The sequence below is a fragment of the Mastigoproctus giganteus genome, chromosome 5 (genome assembly GCF_048544385.1).
Source record: "Mastigoproctus giganteus isolate SK-2022 chromosome 5, ASM4854438v1, whole genome shotgun sequence".
Lineage (NCBI taxonomy): Eukaryota > Metazoa > Arthropoda > Arachnida > Uropygi > Thelyphonidae > Mastigoproctus > Mastigoproctus giganteus.
This window is the reverse complement of record NC_143579.1, coordinates 237,623,500-237,645,646: the sequence shown is the minus strand read 5'-3', so window position 1 is coordinate 237,645,646 and position 22,147 is coordinate 237,623,500. Positions and strand designations below refer to the sequence as shown.

The window sequence follows — 22,147 nt, the reverse complement described above, 5'->3', positions numbered from 1 at the left end:
TCAACAAGTATTGACTCTCACCTAAAAATATTTGAGTTAGGGATTTGAAACTTGTCTGGCAATTTCATCCTTCTCTATGCAGCTACCTTCTAGAGCTATACATTTTTCTCATCTATGGTTTCAGGCTCCTTGAATAGAACTCCTCACTTTGAGCAGAAAACCAGGCTTCCAATCCATTAATTACTTCCTAATAAGTCTGAAATATATGGCCCTCATAATGGTTTCTTCACTTTAGGGAAGAGGAAGAAGTCTAAATGTCAGAAAAATAAACTAGGTGCTACAGATCTGTAAAAGCTACACGTTGTTGTTGTTGTTGTTGTTATTTGGTTTTTAGGAGCATTAGCAACTAAGGCCATATTGCTCCGGGGATATGAGGTGGTCATTCTCTGACCTTTCCGCATCCTCCGTATTTGGTGGTCACGGGCTCGAACCCCGGTCTGATCAAGAAGCATGTGCTACACACTGCTGCTCCTGCCCACCTGGCTACGGAAGCGCCCCAAAGCTACACTTAAGTGCAGAGTACACTGTGAAAGCACCCTTGTGAGCAGGAACATTGTCAGCAAGGAGAAAGACACCTTTGGATAGTTTTCTATGTCTCTTAAACTTAATAGTCTCTCTTAACTTTCCAGATATTGACTGGAACTTGTAGGATCCCACGCTAGCAAGACTTTTATGGATTTATTGGAGGATTGTTTTCTACAGCAACACGTTCGAGGGGCAACCAGAGGGAGTAATACACTTGATCTGATTATCAGTGGTGATTATTCATGCATTAAGAATTTGCAGATAAAGGAACCACTAGGTGACAGTGATCATAGTGTACTGATGTAGGATTTATTTAAAGATGTAACTACCATCAAGGGGAAAGGGAAGGGTTTTTGCGCTCGTAAAGGTAACTACAGTGATCTCAGACTGTTTTTAAATTCTATATAGTGGGACCACCTGATGATGATGTTACCAATAGCAAATTCTAAATGGGAAGCATTCAAGGAATTAATCTTGGAAGCTACTAGGCTTTTTGTTCCAACTAAGAAAAATGCATGGGATGCATATAAATTATCTGGTGACACTGAAGCCTAAGATAGACTTAAGCTAGTCTGCAATCAAGTCACAAAGGAGGTTAGGCAAGTGAATTGATTGATTTGATTTTGATTTTACTGGCACAAAAAGGCAGATGAGAAATATTTGCAAAGGAGGTAAAGAAAAATAGCAAAGACTTCTTTACTTATATAAATTCTAAAAGAAAGAGGATGAATCAGATTGGTCCACTTGATATCAATGATTTGACTGTAGATGATCATTCTCAGATAGCAGTCAAATTAAATGAGTATTTTGCATCTACATCCACAAATGAGGAGTTATTCACAGAGGGGAAGGCCAGATGTTTATCGAACTCTAACAGGGAGTTAAATGATGTAAGCAAACCCAGCCAGCCAAATTATGAGAGCATCACTGGACTCAAGGGACCCCCCACGGACTAGAGATGTGCAAATGTACCTCCAACTCACAAAGGGGGATTAAAGGGTACCACGAGTAATTACAGACCTGCTAGTTTAACTTCTGTTCCAGGAAAAATAATGGAGTAACTGATTAAAGCATTGCAGGATCATCTAGACAAGAATGCAGTAATAATTCAGACAGCATAGGTTTGTTAAGGGGAAGTCTTGTCTGAAAAATTTGATTGGATACTATGACGTTGTCACAAAGGAGCTGGATGCAAAAATAATTTTAATATCATACACTTGGATTTCAGGAAAGCTTTTGATATTGTTGCACATGGAAGACTGCATGACCCCCGCTTAATGCTGATAATTTGTTCCGGAAAAACAGAATGCTAAGTGAGCACCATATTCCTGTAAGGTAACATATGTATTTGTGAGTTGCGGTCTATACCACCGAGTCTCACAAATAATAAGTGGTAGTGAAAAGACATCAAAATATTTAATATTAAAATTCTGTACATATAAAATATTCTCCTTTACATATGTATATAATTATGTGGTAAGTAACTACATCACATCATCAAAATTAAACTTAAAATACCAATTAAAATCATGAATCTATTAATCTGATGGCCCTGGGCCATCGCGTTTTCGTATTTTTAGTCAATTTTGGGGTTGTGATTTGGTCCTCTTCCTAGTAAACTAAAAGGGGTTTTACTTTAAATTCCCCGCAGCATTACCACTCAACAATAAAGTCAACCGATCCTTTGCCGCTTTGAAACCTGGCATGCTTTTTTCCTTCTTTCAATATGAAACTTCTTTTAGGCATTCATTTCCAATAAAGTCCTGTTTCATCTATGTTAAAAACTTGTTGAGAAGTATAATGCTCCTCTTCAATAATTTTAAGTTCTTTTTTGAAAGTTTTGGCTCCTTCTTGATCTGCATTTATGGCTTCTCCCTGAATTTTAAATCTATTGAACCAGCCCTTACTAACTTTAAATGGTTCCAAATTTTTTTTTTTTTTTTTTTTTAAGGTGGTTTCTTCAGATCATCATATAGGCTAACTGCTTTTTATTTAATAATATTTAACTTAACAGAATTGTGCATTGGATATTATCTTCAATAAAATTATTTAGAAGTCTCTCCATTTCAATTATAATAGTTGGCCTAGCCATAACAAATTTAGTTGCTTGCAGTGGAACAGCTGTCTTTCCCACTGCTAAAATTAATTCTTTATTTTTTATAACTGTTCTTACAGTTGAATCTGCCATCTGTCCTAAATGATTGCACACATCCACTTGGTGTTGAACGGAATTGATTCGCTTCAAAACGTATAATTTAATTTTCAAATTCAGTCTTTTTCTTACCTTAGTAAGCTCTTTGTACCACGTCCAGACCTTGTTGCTTTTTAATTCTTATCTGCCATTATTCACTTCAAAAATGTAATTGCGTTGCATTAATTATTATAAAATGTTCAAGTGAACTGTCCATTACCTAACACTGTACTGAGTGATGACTAGACTTCGGATAAATACATATAACACAAATATTACAGCAAATATTATAGCAAACTAAAATAGTCTTGGGCAGGACACATAGCTCGAAGACATGATGACAGATAGACTAAGAAATAACAGAATGGTATCCAAGAGGAGCTAGAATAAAACCTGGAAGACAACGGTGGAGATGGATAGATGAAATTCGTGAGTTTGTGGGTAGTAAATGGATGGCCATTGCACAAAACAGAAGGAACTGGAAAGTTGCTGGAGAGGCCATCATCCTGCCGTGGATTGAAAATGGCCGATGATGATGATGATCCCTGACCACAGAGGCCTTTTTTTAGTGAAGTTTAACATTGACAAATGCAAAATACTGCATATGGGTAGCAGTAATGTCAGAGAAATGTACCAACTGTGTGGTGTTACACTCAGGGTGGTGGAAAATGAAAGAGACCTGGGTGTAATTGTGCAGTCAGATATGAAATTTTCTGAGCAGTGCAGACAAGCTGCCAGAGCAGGTCATGTCTTGTCAATGATATACAGGAATTTTGCTAAGAGGTGAATATCAGTATTATTCCTGATATACAGGAATAAGAAGGTGATTATCCCCTTGTATAAGGCAATGGTCAGGCCACACCTTTAGTACTGTGTACAGATCTGGAAGTCTCATTTCAGGAAGGATGCAGAGTTGCTAGAACAAGCACAGAGAAGGGCAACAAGACTGGTGAGGAAAACAAAGGGGTGCTCTTATGAAGAAAGTCGTAAGTTCTGCAAATTGCAGCGTCTGGAGACTAGGCACCTGCGATGTGATCTGATTGAGGTGTATAAGGCCTTGAATGGTTTGAGCAAGCTCAATGCTGATGGGATTCTTTCTTTTGCTCAGATTACAAACCTAAGGGGGCATAAACTGAAAGTGAGGAAAAACAGTTGTCGAATAGATGTGTGGAAATTTGCCTTCAGCCAGCGTTTGGTTGATTGCTGAACAAACTTCCATCAGTCACGGAAGTTGTTAGCTTAAATAAATTCAAGGAAGAAGTGTACAAACCTTTGAAGCAAATGGATGGGTGAAACGGGAAGTTTTTTTTTTTTTTTTTGCTGATGCTGTATAAGCTTGCTTTATTGCATCATATGCCTCTACTAATGCTAATTGTGCAGAACACTCTTCCTGTGGAGCTTTTTTCTAAGATAGCAGCCCATCAGGTTGCTATCTTAGACATGTGCAGAAACTCATTCTTTATGGTGTAAACAGACTCACGGCTATCATTCACTTCACTTGCTTTAAAATTTATTTTCACATAAATACTTCAAGGCGTAGCTATTCCACTTTATACACAATGGTGGGTCTGTATAATTAATCAATAATAATTATAATTAATCTTATTGATTAATTATACAGATTATAATCTGTATAATTAATCAATAATAATTATACAGGCCTACTTCTATAATAAACACTGGTTTGTCCTGTTTTTTAACAGGATTAATAGAGTCACCTTATAATGAATATATACAGTACACACTATAAAACAAATAACATTTAGATTCGTACACAATCACAGGCATTCAAAATCACCTTGCAATGCTATGTGGTCCCTGTCTCAATCTTTTTTTTTTTTTTTTTTTAGGTATTTCACTTTTAAGCTCTCTTTTTTGTTTCAAATGCTGAAGAAAGCTAGAATATTAAAGCTTATCTGTTCTTGCAGAAATTAGGAACACTCTTCTATTAGTCTTAAACCATGCAAGGCTATGCAAATTATTAGTGATAGACTGATGCAGACAGGTTAAGCTTTTGCTGCACACACAAAACCAACTCTTCTTTTCCTATCATCATACTTTCTCCAGTCTAATACCTCCTGGAACTACACCAAGTTCTCAATTCAATGATAACTACAGCAACTACAATTACAGCAAGTAATTTATTCCAGTGGTCACTAGTTAAACTTCCCAAGATCAACATAGTGGTACTTCTCTTCAGTTTATACCTCTTGTTCTTGTCTCCATTACCAGGAAGAATATGCTCCACTCATTTGTTTTACTTAACCCTCATAGAGTCACATACCTCAAGTAGTACCTGATAGTTTATGGAAACTGCATTGTGATCCACACACTTCATTTTTTCTTTTATATATTTAAAGATATTAAATATTATCTTATAGGACTAAACACTTAAATTTGGTTCCCACCACTGCACAAAGGGCAGGAAAGTATTTCTTAAATCAAGTAAATATGCAAGACTGAGTGTTCACTGATATATCAGTTTTCTTATATGAAAATTTTTCATATTAAGAACTATAACACTAACTAAAAACGTTAACCCCTCACAAACCAACATGGATCATTTAATTTTCCCACAATCACAATAAATACTAAAATATATACAAGACAAGCACCCACTTAAGACATGAAGAAAACAAATTTGCCAATGTTGGACAGACATCCAATATATCAAAGAAAGCGAGAAAATACAAACTGGATGTCCAAGGACTACCAGGATCCTCACAATAAATATTCAAGCCTGAAATACAAGGCATTTTTCAGACTTATATATCCTGTGCATATAAAACATTCCCAATATTCACTAATTACACAATTCTACTTTTATGTTCCTAACAATGGAACACAAAAAATAACATGGATTGGCACCAAATACGGAGGATGCGGAAAGGTCAGGGAATGACCACCGCATATTCCCGGAGCAATATGACCTTAGTTGCTAATGCTCCTAAAAACCAAAATAACAACAACAACATAACATGGATTGGAAAAATGGGGTGTTGTGAGGAAGGATGGGGTGAGAGAGAGAGATGATTAAAAAAAAGTGAGCGAAAGAGAATCTAAAGGTGGACACTTTGAGATGCACTACTAGCAGTCAAAAAATATAAATACTAACCCAGAAAAAAAAAACTGTTCTGCGCATTATTTTCATCAGTTGGGGAAAGAATTGTTTCATTGATGCTGGTAATTTTTTTAAAGCTTTATTGAACATGTCCAAGTTATATATTTCCAATTAATTATGGATTAATATTTATTTTTTATATAAAATAATTTTTAAAAGGATGAAAGATTTTAGGCCTGCCATAATGAGGAAGGCTATTTCACATTTTACTAAACTGGCTCTTAGAAAATAAAAACAGAAAAATTTTTATTTGTAACAAAATGACAAACTAATATTATTTCCTAACTATATTCAGTAGCAAGCTAACCTTATTTGATTACTCAAAGCAGCACAAATTATACTACCAAATACCATTGTGGGTGAGTGGGAGAATCAAAACACCTTAATAAAATTGATAAAACTGATTATGTACAATTAAAATTAGCACTATTACCTCATCTAAGAAATACTAAATAAAGCACAATAGAGAATGGGGTAAAAAAAAAAAAAAAAAAAAAAAAGGATGAGAAACACTAATGAAAAATACTACAAAAGTTACATGGAATTTGTATTGTTGTGTATATTTAATCTATAACTATTAACTTAATTATTCTGGAAATATTTTATTCCCTGCCAAATACCTGGCCATGGGGAGAGTTTTCCATATATTCATGTGTACTTCTGTGTATCTTCAACAATTTCAATACATATATTATCCCTGAGCATAATGTAAGATATACAAGGAATTGTTATATATACATTAGAAGAGTAAAGCAGAAATCCCTGAAAACATAAGCACAACATAAGTTATGTTTGTTGAGCAGTTGTATCAATAAATTATTATTCTGGAAATATTTTATGCCAATCTCTGAAAAACAATCTCTGGAATCTTTTCCTCATAGGAGCGCCTTTCTGAACTCTTTACCAGTATAGATGCCCTTCTCCAGACCTGTTCTAGATGTTTAATGCCTTTTTTTTTTTTTTTTTTTCAGAGAACAGCCTGGAGAATGTAAAAACACCCCCCGAGGTATACTCAATCTCTGTGATATTTCTCAGGAGCAGAAAATATTAACTGGAACTGATATTCCAATGTCAGCTAATAGTTACCTGCGTGAGGAATGAAACACATAGGTTGCTTATTTTAATTTTTATTATGTTTTTTTTTGCTATTGCAGCAACTATATGGCTAATACTAATACCATGCACAACTTCAGCAAAAATTAATGGGTTCTATAGCCCTTTAGTAGTCTCTGGGTGAAAGGCATTACAATGTGTGTCATATGCTGGAGGAAACCATAGAGATCCAAACCTGTAACACACTGCAAAAAAAGTCCAAACTTGCAAGTGAGATGAATAAGAGGGCACAAAGGTTGTATATGAAATTACTACAATCAGCAGAAAAGGCCCACAGATGATACACCCACAGGCCACATACAGCCGTGAGTGAACGTGACTATAATATATATTTGTTTCAGTAATGAATTAATTACATATAGTAAAAAATATATATACAGCCACTCCCCAACTTACGTAAGAGTTGCATTCCGTGGAACTCTACATAAGTCGGAATTTCCCTAAATGCAGCACTCCCAAATTTGATTGAAGCAAAAAAGAAATGTTCAACGAACATGCAAATAGAATTATTTATTCAATTTTTTTTATCTCATGCACAGAAAAAATTACAAAAGTGCCGACCGGGCTAGCCAGGTGGGTAAAGTGCCTGCCTGGCAACCCAAAGGTGGCGGGTTTGAATCCCGCCTCGGGCCTGGATATTACGATGGTACCGTGCTCTCCGGTTGGACCTCACAGCCATGATACATGAAGGAAGCAAAAAGAAACTGGTTCCTTCATGTATTGCTCACATCACACGACAAAAAAATAAATTACAAAAGTGTACAAAATTAGAAAAATTTTAAAATTACAAAAAGAGAGAGGAGACAGGCATAATGTCAGTAAGTTTTACCTTTCGAGCATCGTTGCCAGAATTAACTTTCCAGCTGATAAGCAGGCGCTGCGGAAGTTGAGGGCTGCAGAGATTTAGAAGGAGTTTTTTTCCATCACATCACAAAATTTCTCTGCAGCTGCAGAATCAGCACTGGCGACTTCACTGCATACTTTAATGTTTTAGAAACCAGTACGATGCTTGAACCTATTAAACCACCCATTGCTTGCCCCGAACTTGGCTTGGGGTTCACCATACTTATCCTTAATATCTTCATAAATACTTGTTGCTTTTGCTTGAATGGCCATTGGACACAGAGGGGCACTTGCTTCTGAATCTGATTTTCCAATCATATTATTAATAGCTTTTCCATCTTCGATATAGCACCTGAAAGCTGTTTTGTGATCACTATTGATTTTAAATGCATTGATCCTTTAGCATGTTCTTTTATACGTGCACTGTCCCTTAAAATAGTGTTCAATGTTGAAGTAGCAAGACCTGATTCTATGCAATAAATGACAAACTTTGTCCTGCTTCATACTTCTTAATCATCTTCATTTCTAAATCAATTTTGTTTCATTTCCTAGCACTAGCACTTTCCGTTGGTCCCTTTCCCTTCACCATTGTAATAAGAAAATAGAAATGAAGAGAAGATTCTGAAAATTTATTTATATTTCTTATATGTTGAAGATTTCAGTGAAAGGGAACTCATTTCACCACAATACCGTAACGTAAAAACCAACAGAATTCCAGTTATCGGTCTTATCGCAAATGCAATAAGATCAAGTTTAGCATTAGTAGAGGCATATGATGCAAGAAAGCAAGCTTATGCAGCATCAGCCAAAAAAAAAAAAAAAAAAAACACACTTCCATTTCACCCCTCCAATCGTTCGAAATACCTGTCCAGCTGAGCCTCAAATTTATTTAGGCTATCAACTTCCACAACAAGGGATGGAAGTCTGTTCCACCAACCAACTACCCGCTGGCTAAAGGCAAATTTCCGCACATCTATCCTACATCTGAATTTATGCCCTATCAGGTGATTATTCTGAGCAAGAGGAAGAATCCCATTGGCATTGAGCATGCTCAAACCATTCAAGGCTTTATACACCTCTATCACATCACCTCGCCGGTGCCTAGTCTCCAGACACTGTAATTAATGAGTTTACTACCTGTTTATAATAGATTGCGCTAACAGAAAAGCCCAAAAAACCAGAAAGTGCAAAATGTTTTTATTTGTTTTATGGTAGTGACCTCCAGAAATGTGTTTTAGAAAAATATCACAAAGGAGTTCAAAATTGATTCTTATAATGGAACATATAACAACAATGAAAGTGTAGTGCAATTGCTGTTATAAAAATGATCTTTAAGAGAGATAAATAGCTTAGTTATATAGTGAAAATTTCAACTTCCGAGTTCTTGGAACGAATTACCAGAAAAGGAAAAAAAAAAAAATGTGTTATTCGGCTCGCATTACGATATTTTCACGATACCTCCATTTATTCCTATGGGGTTCAAAATACATTTCCAAGATTTTTTTTAAAGTTTGCACCGGCCGGCAGAAACTTACGTAAGGTCGAATTTCCGTAAACTGTATATTCCAGAAGGCAGTGAGTGGCTGTAATAATAAATATTTACAGATATTTTTGATAACAGTTTTGCCAGCCAAAAATTCAAATGCACACCACAGTGTTTGATTTTCAGAAATGATTAAAATGGAGGAAGAGATTACTTTACTCCTTAAAAGTTTAATAGGTAAAAATACAGAGGAAATTACCAAACTTATTATATACAACAGCTAATAGTTACCAGCAAATATACAACAGCTAATAGATATTACACAAATGCATTTTGGGAGAGGACAGATTTCATTTTTAAATGTTTATACATGCAAATAGGCACTGTTGCTTTTACCTGTATATTCCTGCCCAGTTGCCTTTAATGCCAGTAGTAAGCTGAGGACCAGCATGTTCTACAGACCTTAAAAAGTCATCTGGATTGAATGGACTGGGAATTGGTGTACCCTAAAACAATAAAAATAGTAAGTTTTAAAATTTTACATGCAGAATACTTAATAATAAAACAGTTGGTCTGTTTTTTTTGGTGAATGAAGCTAATGTATGAACATTTCAAACAACTAAGTATTCTTAATTCCTTAAAAACAAACACTTTCTGCACGAACACATACCAAATGAAGATAATATTCTTAGAATTATCACCTTGCTTTCACAAAAGTCTGCGATTCAGAAGATTTTCCTTGAGGAGCTAATTACTTTGAATTCTTTCAAAAGTTCTGGATCATGAACTTGATTTTGAGATGAGCCAGTGCCACTCACTAGAACAGAAAGCAATCTCTAGTGCTTGCATGTACTTTTCACCTCAGTAACTCTGATAAGTGCTCATGTTTTTTCTCACCACTTTAAACCTCTTCTTTAAAAAAAAGACCTGTAGAGGCTGTCAGTGTTCTGCCACTATAGAAATATTTTCCCAAAGACAATCATTGCACACAGACATACTTCAAAATCTTTTTTACTCAGTGGCATGTTAGTTGAAACTGTTTAAATCTACCTTTCTTTTTATCACTTTTTTTTTATAGTAGTAAATGTCCATCAAGCATTCATCCACTTTTTCAGGAAGGCATTCAGATCCACCTCCACTTTCAATACACAAATTAATGGGATGACACGGATAGCCCATTACAACCAAGTGCTTAATCTCCTCTTTTAATACCCCTTAATACTCCAATTTGAAGGGGAGGAGGCTACCATAACAAACATATCATCAACACTAAGTGCCAGTCAATTTTATGCAGGAATCCCACCATACGTTCAAATTATTCAGAAGAAGATGCCTAATGTCAAACCTTGCAGAGTTGCTTACCAATGCAGGCATTGAGAGCAAGCTACTTTCAATTTGATTTTTTTTTTTTTTTAATTATAAGAAGTCACCACAATGTGATATAGATTGGAATCACTTTGATTACTGCCACCTGTAGCAAATGAAAATGGAAAAAACTATATTATTAATTACATTATGATGGTGAGATGGAGAAGGGATCAATTTGAATAAAAAAAAAAAAAAAAAAAAGACTTGATTCCCCATCATAAACCTGGAGAGTTGACAGCTACAATAGTTACTATTCTTCACTTTATTTCAAGAAATGTACAACAAAGCCAAAATAATCTCCTATATTTTTTATGATGCGAATGATCTGAGTTTCTTTTCCCAACTATGGAACATAACTTTTTTCTTCCCCATCAGGTATCTGGCAGAAACTACTCACAGAAAATCTCACCAATTCTCCAATAATCTTGAGCTCCCATGCAGTGATCACTGAATTATGACCACCCAATCTGTTATGGACTATGCCACATAGCTTGCAGTATAAAAAGCCGAACAGCTTTGTATGCTACAGCAGTTGTAATTTGCATTAGGCCATGGAAGTTAAAGTGATAAAGTAGCAGTTATGGGACATGGTAAAGATATCACAGAGTTTCAAAGTCAAAGGAGCATGACTATGTGAGACAGTGCATCAGGTGCTTCCATATTGGAAACAGTATGTCTTGCCAATTGCTCACAGCCCACTGTGAGTAATTGGTCTGTTTGATCTGTTCAACACTGTGGGTGTTGAACAGATCAAACCACCTCCTAGCCAACAGAACAGTAAAGGATTGTGAAAGGTGGATGTTCGTGGTGAGTGAAGGGTGCAGCATATTGTACAGGCTATATGGCAGTCCACTGTGCAACAGTTGACACTACAATACAATATGGGGGAGTGCAAGAACAATATTCCAAATGATAATGTGCCAAACACACTCAGACATATGGAGTTCCACAGACCCAAGGATATGGAGACCCAAGAGATGCCCTCTCATCACTACTGATCATCAACAATGGCAAATGCTGTGGTGCCAACAACATGCTAGTTGGACACTGTTGGACTGGAAACAAGTGTGCTGGTTGGATAAGTTCAAATACCTGGTGCAACATGCTGATGGATGCCTTTGTGTGTATGGTGCAAGCAACACAAGTTCATATACCCAATGTGGTTGATGCCCACTATCCAGGCAGGTAGCAGTGGTTACTTAATATGGGGAATGTTTTGCTGCTGAGAACTAGAGAACTAGGCTCCCTGGTGAGTATGGACCAACGTTTCACTGGTGAAGTCTACCAGCAGCTCTTAGGAGACCATGTGCAGCATGCCATGTTGCATTTTTTCCCAGAAAGAAACAGGATTTGACAAGACAATAATGCACTGTGTTATTGGGCTCGCACTGTGCACAAGTGGTTTGAGGTACACGGTAAAAACACCTGTGAGATTTTGAAATGGGAAGAGAGGTGTATGGATGTGTAACTGTCATCTATTCTGATACTGTGACAAGCCTTGCAGGCAGCATGGCTGCAGATCCCTATGAATGCTTTCAGACATCTAGTGGAAATAATGAAAATGGAGGCCTAACACGGTATACAGTAGGTGGTCCTAATTCACTGATCACCGAGTGTACTTTTCAAAAGCATTTAGGAGAATTAATCAAATTAGTGTCTTTCTAAAATGATTTTAGAAAGAAAAAAAAGTATACAGGGAAAAAGTATACAGGGGTATAGAAAGAAAATAGAAGTATACAAATAGTAGAAAACATTGGATGCTGATGCTATCCTTAGATAAAATGAAACCAAAACTAAATGAGCACACAATTTTAATAGACTGTACAATTGATCTTCCAAGATTACATACTCAGTTTATACTATTCTCTGCAATAAGTATGAGCAGAGCCATAGTCACCTAATGGCAGCTTTTACCCATATCAATAAATTCAGTAGGTAGGTCTGTATTTGAAAAAATATAAACACAACCTTCACTGAAATCCAAAAGAAAAGTAACTTTCTGTCACAAAATATACACCGATGAGCCAAAACATTATGACCACCTACCTAATATGATGTTGGTCCTCCACATGCAGTCAAAACAGCTTATACCTTTAACTCCTGTAAGGTCCGTGTTTGAGACCCCGCAGATCGGAGTTGCCGTTCCAACACAAACCACGGATGCTCGATGGGATTGATCTCTGGGGAATTTGGAGGCCAGGGCAGTACCCTGAAGTCCTCCTCATGTTCCACAAACCAGTCTTGAACAATCTGGGTGGTATGACATGGCAATTATCCTGTTGAAAGACGGTCCCAGAATCACCAGAGGGGAAGACTGTTGCCATGAAAGGGTGTACCTGGCCAGCAACGGTGTTTAGGTAGGGGATAGATGTTAGAGTGCCTGGCACATGGATATCCCAGCAGAACATCGCCCAAAGCATGACACCGCCTCCACCGGCTTGTATTCATCCCATGGTGCATCCAGGTACTATCACTTCCCCAGGTAAACGACGCACACGTACTGGGCTGTCCACATGGTGCAACAGGAAACGTGATTCATCGGACCAGACGACCTTCTTCCAATCACTCAAGGTCCAGTTTCAATGTTCGCATGCCCATTGTAGGCACTGTCACCGGTGAACTGTGGTTAGCATGGGCACTCGGAGTGCCTTGCGGCTACGCAGCCCCATTTTCAGCAGGGTTAGATGTACTGTGTGTTGTGACACATTACTCTGGTCACCAGCATTCCAATTACCGGCGAGTTGCGCTACAGTTGCCCTTCTGTTGCCACTTACCATCCAGGAGAGCCTTCACTCACCTCGAGCACCGATGAGCTGTGGTCGTCCAACACCTCGCCAGCAATTCGTGGGTTTCCCCTCCTTGGACCACTTTCGGTAGGTACTAAAAATTACTGACCGTGAGCATCCCACCAGCCGTGCCGTTTCGAATTTGCTTTGACCCAGTCATCTGGCCATTACAATTTGGCCTTTGTCAAACTCACTTAAGTCTGCTGCCTTTCCCATCTGATGGGAAACAGCAGAAACAGAAAATGAGCTCCGTTAATCAGAAACACTGATTAACGGAGCTCAGTATCAGGTGTTTTTTATACCATGTCCCGAGCCATGCACACACCGTAGTTCACCCGCAGTTGCTTCGATTTGCATAATGACTCGCTGGTCATAATGTTTTAGCTCATTGGTGTATATGATTTATGGTAATATTCCAGGGAAAAAATGTTGCCAGTCTTCTGATATCAAGTGTAGTAGTAACCTGAGATACTGTTTCTGAATAATTTTCACATGATATTAAAAAACTTGCAAAATTCTAGTCTGATAGTAGAGCAAATGCAGATTATAAGAATTAGTTAAAGTAAGAACATTAATTGAAAATCAATTCCAATATACAAATAAAATAGTGTCTTTTTTTTTAAACCAAAAATGTCAAAATTAAAGAATTCAACCTCTTGTTTTCTCAAACTGACAAAAAAAAAAAAAAAAAAAAAAAGACATATTTCCTTTGTACACTTCAGTCTTACCTTATGTGGAGAAATATTCCTCTGTAATGGCATTAAACTTGCCATATACCTCTCCTAAAATTGAATTTAAAAAAAAATTAATTATAAACAGAAAGTTCAGTAAGTATAAGTCAATTTGTATGCATCATATTAACATTAAACTACTTGCATCAAACTAAAAATGGCAAAATTAAAATGATTTACTGGCTATATTAAAAATAATAAACATTATTACTAATTGGCATTGAGAAACTGAATCTGAAAATCTAAAATATCTTAAATCCTAGAAAGAAATCTTAATATTTCTTGCACACAGAGATGTTACATAGAGAATTTCTATTGCTTTTCTGCATTTTATATATAATACATTAGTTTGGTATATCACAAAATAAATATTATAAAATTATTAGATGTCTATACAGTTTTTTCTTAATGGTATAATATGCCATACTGAGTTCTTAGTTTAAAAATATTCAAAATTTAAAATATACTTTTTTTTTCTTTCTTTTTTTTTTTTTTTTCATTTCAAAAATGTTATAACAAAGATATTTAGAACTTTGTTTTAACATAATGAAGCTCATTTTAAAAAAAAAGACTTCATAAATCAACAATGTCATGGCAATTCAAACATCAATTAAATTAATGTTTGGATTGCCATGATATTGAAGATGTATAAAGATAAAAAAATAACAAAAACAGAAATTTCATTATGCCTTCAACAATCCTGACAGTTTTAGCATCAGTTAAAAAGGGGTGAAAAATTACTTAAAACTCATTGATCTCTCTCTAGAAATGGAGTTCATTCCCCTTTTAGGCAGCCTTTACATGAAAATTAGTGCAATTATTTTTCTATTGAAGAGACCCACCAGATTCATTCATTTGAAAACTTTGTTTTGGCATACAGTAAAGGTTCAGTACAACTATACAGTAATTCACACACATCATTACTTGACTTTAGTATATAAGAAAACGAAGCATGAAGATAAAGTCATTTTGCAGATGTGCAAAATCTGCAAAATGATTCAAGCATCTAAGGATGCTCGAATATATACTACTGATTCCTTAACCCACAAACAGTCACACCAAAAATTGAAATTCCTATATGCATGTGGTAATTTGAAAATTCAGAAAAATAATTCAAACTTTTTTTCACTTTTTTGATGCCACCAATCTTTTTTGAACACAACTGTGAAAAATCCATGTTTTATATTAAAAACATATTTTTAATTAATTTTTTAAATTAAAACTCCCTTTGATCTGTAGGTAAGCGAAATGTAAATGAAAATCCTCATGCTTCAACAAATGTGTGGAATTGGATGCCAGCCTATCAATAACAGGTTTACCTGCTGAATGAAACATGAAGAATGTGTCAACAGTTTAATTCCAGATGATGCTTCAATGTCACGAAGCCAGAGAGCATTACTGATTGCAGGAAAGCCAATTTGCTATCAATAACTATACATTACAGATGCCAATCAACATGTGCATATAATTAGGTTTAACAATTCATGAGTTTTTCCTATGTGATAATTAAAATTCCACTAAAAATTCCTGAAATTTTTGGAAGTTTCAGTGAAGAAATCAAAGAAAACATTTTCAAAAAGAGCTATTTTAGGAAAGTCTTAGTTCTGTGCTGATAACAGTTAGATGAAAGGTCAATTCTGGCAACTTGCTTGCCACTGAAGATATTGCCCTATGAAAGTTTGTCTTCTAAGTGTAAAATATTGGTATTGTAATAGCTAGTAGCACAGGATGTCCAAAGTTAAAGGTATTTGCTGAAAGTTTCTGTAATTAAATTATGGATTAAATATTTAAATAATAGAAAAACATTATGACCACACTCACCAGTGGAATCATAAAGCTCTGAGTCAGTTCAAGGAGGTAGCGCCTCAATAAGGCATTCTGCACTTCTACAGGACGACTGGACTGAATACCCTACCAAACAGTTAAAATTTATATAGAAAGCAACCAATAATTCAATTATTAAATTAATTGTTGTTTTTGATTCTTAAATAACACTGCAAATCCCAATAACATTGCGCCACATAGATTTTGGGGTGCTAAACATGGAAATAGTGGCGTCTCTGTAGCCAGGTGGGCAGGAGCAGCAGTGCGTAGCACACGCTTCTTGATTAGACCGAGGTTCGAACCCGTGGCCACCAAATACGGAGGAAGCGGAAAGGTCAGGGAATGACCACCGCATATCCCTGGAGCAATATGGCCTTATTGCTTGTTATTTGGTTTTTAGAAGCATTAGCAACTAAGGCCATATTGCTCCGGGATATGCGGTGGTCATTCCCTGACCTTTCCGCATCCTCCGTATTTGGTGGTGACGGGCTCGAACCCCGGTCTAATCAAGAAGTGTGTGCTACGCACTGCTGCTCCTTCCCACCTGGCTATGGAGGCGCCCAATATGGCCTTAGTTGCTAATGCTCCTAAAAAACCAAATAACAACAACAATAACATGGAGAACTTGAAGTATAGAAGAGCCAATCTGCCATTTAAAATGGCAGGTTGGCTCTTCAAAAAAAGTAGTTTTTATATTTATACATGGTATTTTTTATTTATAGGGCAGTAAGATGTAGCTACGAGCATATCTGTATCAAACATGGGACCCTTTCGCCTTCCACTTGTATTCAGCTTTGGAAGCATCCCTTTTCACCATCCAACAACAATCAACAACTCACCATGTTCATTGCTGACTGCATCACAGTTTGGCAGGAAGAAATCTAGGCATGAGTGCAAGAAATGCATCTTCAATGACACCCCAGTTTTTCGTAAGAAAAACTGGGGTGTCATTGAAGATGCATTTCTACACCCCAGTTTTTCGTAAGAAGTAATGAGATCTTCCACAAGCTGCCTTTAGTTGCCGGCTTTAACATTTCCTAGACAACCAGTTGAAACATTTTGAAAGGCTTTCCACACTGATTTCTCACTTTCACTAAGGACACATTTGAACGATTTGCCTTTGAAAAGTTGCCTTATTCGTGGACTAATGAAAACATCTGCATTAATCTTCTCTGTACTAAATCTTGGGAATTTCTCTTACAAGTATGTGAATGCAGGACCGTTTGCTTCCAAAGCCTTCATGAAATTTTTCATGCACCCCAGTTTAATGTGGAGTGGTGGAAGCAAAACTTTATTTGGATCTATCAGAGGTTCAAATGCTACATTCTTCATTTCAGGTGTTAATGATTTTCGTTGAGGCTAACTCCTCTTCTTGTAGTGCGCATATCCTTGGCATAACTATCTCACTCACAGAGAAAGCAACAATACTGTGTAACCCTTTTGTAGTCCTAATAAAATGGTGATTACCTTTTAAATCACCACTTATACTTCTGATAGTGTATAGCTAAGAGGATGTTCTCCGTGTTTGTGTATGTTTCTTTTTGTGGACAGCATACGCAAGAGGTATTGAAGGCAGCATATTTCCATTGCGTAATAACACAGCCTTAAGGCTAAGCCCAGAAGCGTCTATAAATAGTCGCCATTCTTCGGGAACATGCCTATGTTCATTGCTGCCATTAAACCATCAACATCCTTGCAAACAGTGCGTTCACCTTCTGTTTGACAGAATTTATCATAATCTTTATTTTGAGTATGAAATGTTGTCCCTTTCACAGAATGATCTAGAAGATTCCACTGTTGTAGACTCGGGGCTAAAAACTCTGCCTTATTCGTTGGCAGTTCAAGATCCCTGATTAAGCTCACTTTCTGTTGTTCAGAAGGATAAAGCTTTGGATAAAATGGTGAATCCCTTGACATAAACGGCTGCTATACTTCAAGTATATCAAGTTAATTAGTGTCTTCATCATACAGAAAAATGGCTGGGTGGTTCAGGAATAGGTAGTACTTCACCATGAGGCATAGAACGAATTGCAGATGGTATATTTGAGTACGTCACTGTCCACTTTTTCTTCATTGTCATCCCTTTTCTAATAGGAGGCACCATACAGAATTAACAGTGTGTGATAACAGAATTAACAGTTTGTTGGCTCCCTCCAAATCATGGGCACTGCAAAAGGCATAAACATCCCTTTTGATTCACCCACACATTGAGTCTTGATGAACAGGTAGTGCAGCATAAGTGTGGAGTCCAATTTTTGTTATGGTTGCCTACTTTACACTCAAAGTACAAGAAGTAGGCCTTTTTTATGGCTTGAGTTAAGGGACGATTTCTTGAAGCTAACATGACTTCTCACACACACACACACACACACACACACACACACACACACACACACACACACACACACACACACACACACACACAACAGAAGTCATCTGGACTATTCACACAATTATGGGGCATATTAATCTTAACCAACACAAATACTATGCAAAAAGTAAGAATCTCATAGAGAACCACCGTTAACTGAGAACAAATCACCCAGTACCTAGCCATAGGTACTGGGTGATTTGTTCAGGTTGGCATTCGAGGTGAGCGGATGCGCTTCGTCAGGGATCCACAGTTAAGTGGATTGGATTACTGTTGATTAGCGCTTTTAAATATTTGATTTATTTAGATATTGTTGGATTATTTTGTTATAGGTTTTCCTGTAACAGTTTGATTTTTATAATATTATAGATATAATTTTTTAAAGTTAATTTTCATTGATATTTAGCTAATTTTACAATGGTAGTTACGCGATCTGCCTTAAACATGTCACAGGGCATCGTGACTCACACGGAAATATCCGATGGTGATTTACGGGTGAATCATGATTTAATTCGTTGTGGAACCTGTGGAATGTTTTCAAAGGTCGACCTGGTGACTAATCATAGCTCACCTGGGGATTCTTTTCTTTGTGATCGATGTAAGGAGTGCACCGATCTTAAATTACAATTTGGTGCATTGATGGAACAATTTGAGTCATTGAAAAAAACGGGTGCTTGCCCTTGAGAATAATGTATCTGGGAGCTCGTCAGGGACTCAAGACTCCAGCAATCTACCAAGTGATGCACACCCGATTCGGGCCTCAAAACAGAAAAACCAAGTGCAAACACTCTGGTTAAAAAGGACATCGTTTTATTAGGAGACTCCATCGTCAGGGAAACAGGGAATATTTTTTGTAATACGGATAGGTGGAGTAGAACCAGGGTATGTCTGCTGGGAGCAACTATTAATGATGTCACCAACAGATTGTCAGATTTTAAGGGGGGTAAAGAGAATATTATTATTCATGTGGGGACTAATGACATTAAACGTACACGATCTAACAATTTGTTGGAAAAATACAGGACCATGCTGAGGAAAAAGCCTTGTGGATTAACTCAAGACTTGAAGGACTCTGCAAGGCTTTAGGAGGAAAATTTCTATCAGCTTGGCCCACACTTGTAGGTAGAAGGAATTTGTTTTGTAGAGATGGGATACACTTAAACAAAGGTGGTGCAAAAGTTTTTGCCAGTATTATTGAGGATACCTTAAAGGTTCAGGGAAACTGCTAGTTAGGGGGGATGTGGATATACTGACACGCATTTATCTGATAATATTGGTCTGTTACCCTAACTGGACATATTATATAGGTGTTCTGGGGGCAGAAACGTTTCAAGTGAGCGGGTAGCTAATGCCAGGGAAGAGAGCATAAAAAACTTCAAGGGTTGTGTTAGGGTAGTTAAATATACAAGAACAGTAAGTCTTAATTGTTTATATAGTAATGTTAGAAGTGTCGTCAATAAAAGGAGCAAATTCGAACTGCTGGTTAAAACAAGTAACGCGAACATAATAGAGTTTACGGAGACATGGTGCCACCTGGAAATTGGGGATGATGAGTTTCAGTACGGCTTGTATAATGTATTTAGGAAGGATAGGGTACATAGAAGGGGTGGTGGGGTAATGCTTCTTATCAGAAGCAGACTGAGTGTGATGATAGCTTTCCCAGATTCAGACATGCTAGTATAGAATCTGTATGGTGTGAGATAGTTGCAAACGAAGGTATAATGCGAGTAGGAGTAATCTACAGACCAGGTAATTGTGAAGATTATGACGAAAGCCTCTACAAGCTAATGGAATGGGCAAGTAAGTGTCAATGTCTTATTATGGGTGATTTCAATTTGCCTCTAATTGATTGGAGTAAATGGGAAGGAAACTCAACACGGGGAACAAAATTTTTAAATCAACTAGATGACTGTTATTTTTTATTATTATTTTTTTTATGAAAACCCCAAACACGAAAGGTATCAAAACCTATAGTACTTAGCACCATGCATGGGTTGAAGGAGAAGTGAGGGGGGGAGGGGGATGTCGGAAACCTTTCTCTAGAGACTAAACATGGGTTTCACCACTTCAAGCCTCCAATAAGCAAAGTGGTGGTATTTCACCGGTTGATGAAAGTTATCTACTACCTACAGCTTGTATCAACATATCAGGGAAAGTACTAGAGAAAAGAATATCGTAGACCTCATCATCACCCATGAATCAGATGACATAACAGAGCTGACAGTAGAGGAACCAGTAGCAGGAAGTGATCACGGAGTTCTATGGTAGATGATGAGAGAGATAGCAGCAGTAAAAGGCAAAGGAATGGGTTTTAATTTCAGAAAAGGAAATCACGATGCCTTAAGGTACTACATGGCCTCTATTAACTGGGTAGATATCACACAGAGAATGAATACAATCGAACTGTGGTATGCTTTTAAAACATTAATCACAGATGCCTTGAATGCGTATATATCATTAAAAAAATACTTCACGAGGAGGGTTCCAAGTTGGATGAATAGTGAAGTTGCCACATTACTTGAGCAGAAAAAGATGGCATGGAAAGGTTACAGAGCAATAAAATGTACTGAAGCCTATAACAGCTACAAGATGATCTGTAATAGAGCCACAGAAAAGGTTCGACAGGCAAAGGCAAAGGCAAAGGCAGTTTATGAGAAATCACTAGCAAACAGAGCAAAGAGGGGATAAGGAATTCTTCACATATATAAATGCCAAGAAGAGCAGGACAAACCACATCGGACTTTTACGTAAGGGAAAGGGGATAGTATTAAATACACCAGCTGCAATTGCAGATGAACCCAACAGTTATTTTGCATCGATATTTACAAATGAAAAACCTTTTGTGGCAATGGGAAATTGTGGGAGCAAAGTTGAAAAATATGTAATTAATGATATTGAAATTTCGCAAGATTATTTAATGAAAAACCTTTCGAGTCTACAGGCCAGTAAGGCTCCTGGAGTTGATGGAATATACCCTATAATCGTAAGGGAGGTGGCAAATGAGTGCATTGAACCATTGAGGCTAATTATGCGAGCATCACTAGACTCTGGGGAGATTCTCTTGGATTGGAAAAGTGCCAATGTATCTCCCATACATAAGGGTGGCTCTAAGAGTGAAGTGGGAAATTATCAACCTGTCAGTCTGACTTCAATAGTAGGGAAAATCATGGAGGCAATGATCATGGGTGGAATTCAGGATCATTTTGATCAAATTGAAATTCTCAAGGATACTCAGAATGGTTTTGTAAAGGGTAAATCATGTTTAACAAATCTGGTTCGCTATTTTGAAAGGGTCACTCACGAGCTGGATTTAGGGAATAATTTCGACATTGTTTATTTAGATTTCAGCAAAGCTTTTGACTCAGTCCCACATGAGCGGTTGCTTTATAAGCTGGAACAAGTTGGAATCACTGGGAAAATCCTTAGATGGATAGCAGGATGGCTTCAGGGCAGGAGGCAGAGGGTTGTGATAAATGGCTATTCCTCAGATTGGGTTGATGTAAGAAGTGGGGTTCGCCAAGGATCAGTATTAGGATCACTGTTGTTTTTAATTTTCATAAACGACATCGATGAAGGGATAGAGGGCATGATGTCTAAATTTGCAGATGATGTTAAAATTGGTAGAGTAGTTAATGATCACTGTCAAGCTGAGCTTCTTCAGAGAGACCTAGATAGACTTCGGGAATGGTCAGAAAAATGGCAGCTGTGCTTTAATCCAACAAAGTGTAAGGTATTACACCTGGGAAACAGTAATCCCAAAATAACTTATTCACTTGGTGGAGTTCAACTAA

General features: G+C 37.0%; 1 protein-coding gene across 1 annotated transcript in view; it reads right to left on the bottom strand.

Annotated features, from left to right (window-relative positions):
- LOC150086309 (protein DENND6B) overlaps positions 1-22,147 on the bottom strand; it is a 116,688-nt gene that overhangs the window by 5,158 nt on the left and 89,383 nt on the right. The window contains exons 15-17 of the mRNA XM_090373825.1: positions 15,983-16,072; positions 14,159-14,212; positions 9,673-9,782 (exon numbers count right to left, since the gene is read on the bottom strand). Coding sequence (XP_090229951.1) covers positions 9,673-9,782; positions 14,159-14,212; positions 15,983-16,072 — 254 coding nt within the window. The remainder of the gene's footprint in view (positions 1-9,672; positions 9,783-14,158; positions 14,213-15,982; positions 16,073-22,147) is intronic.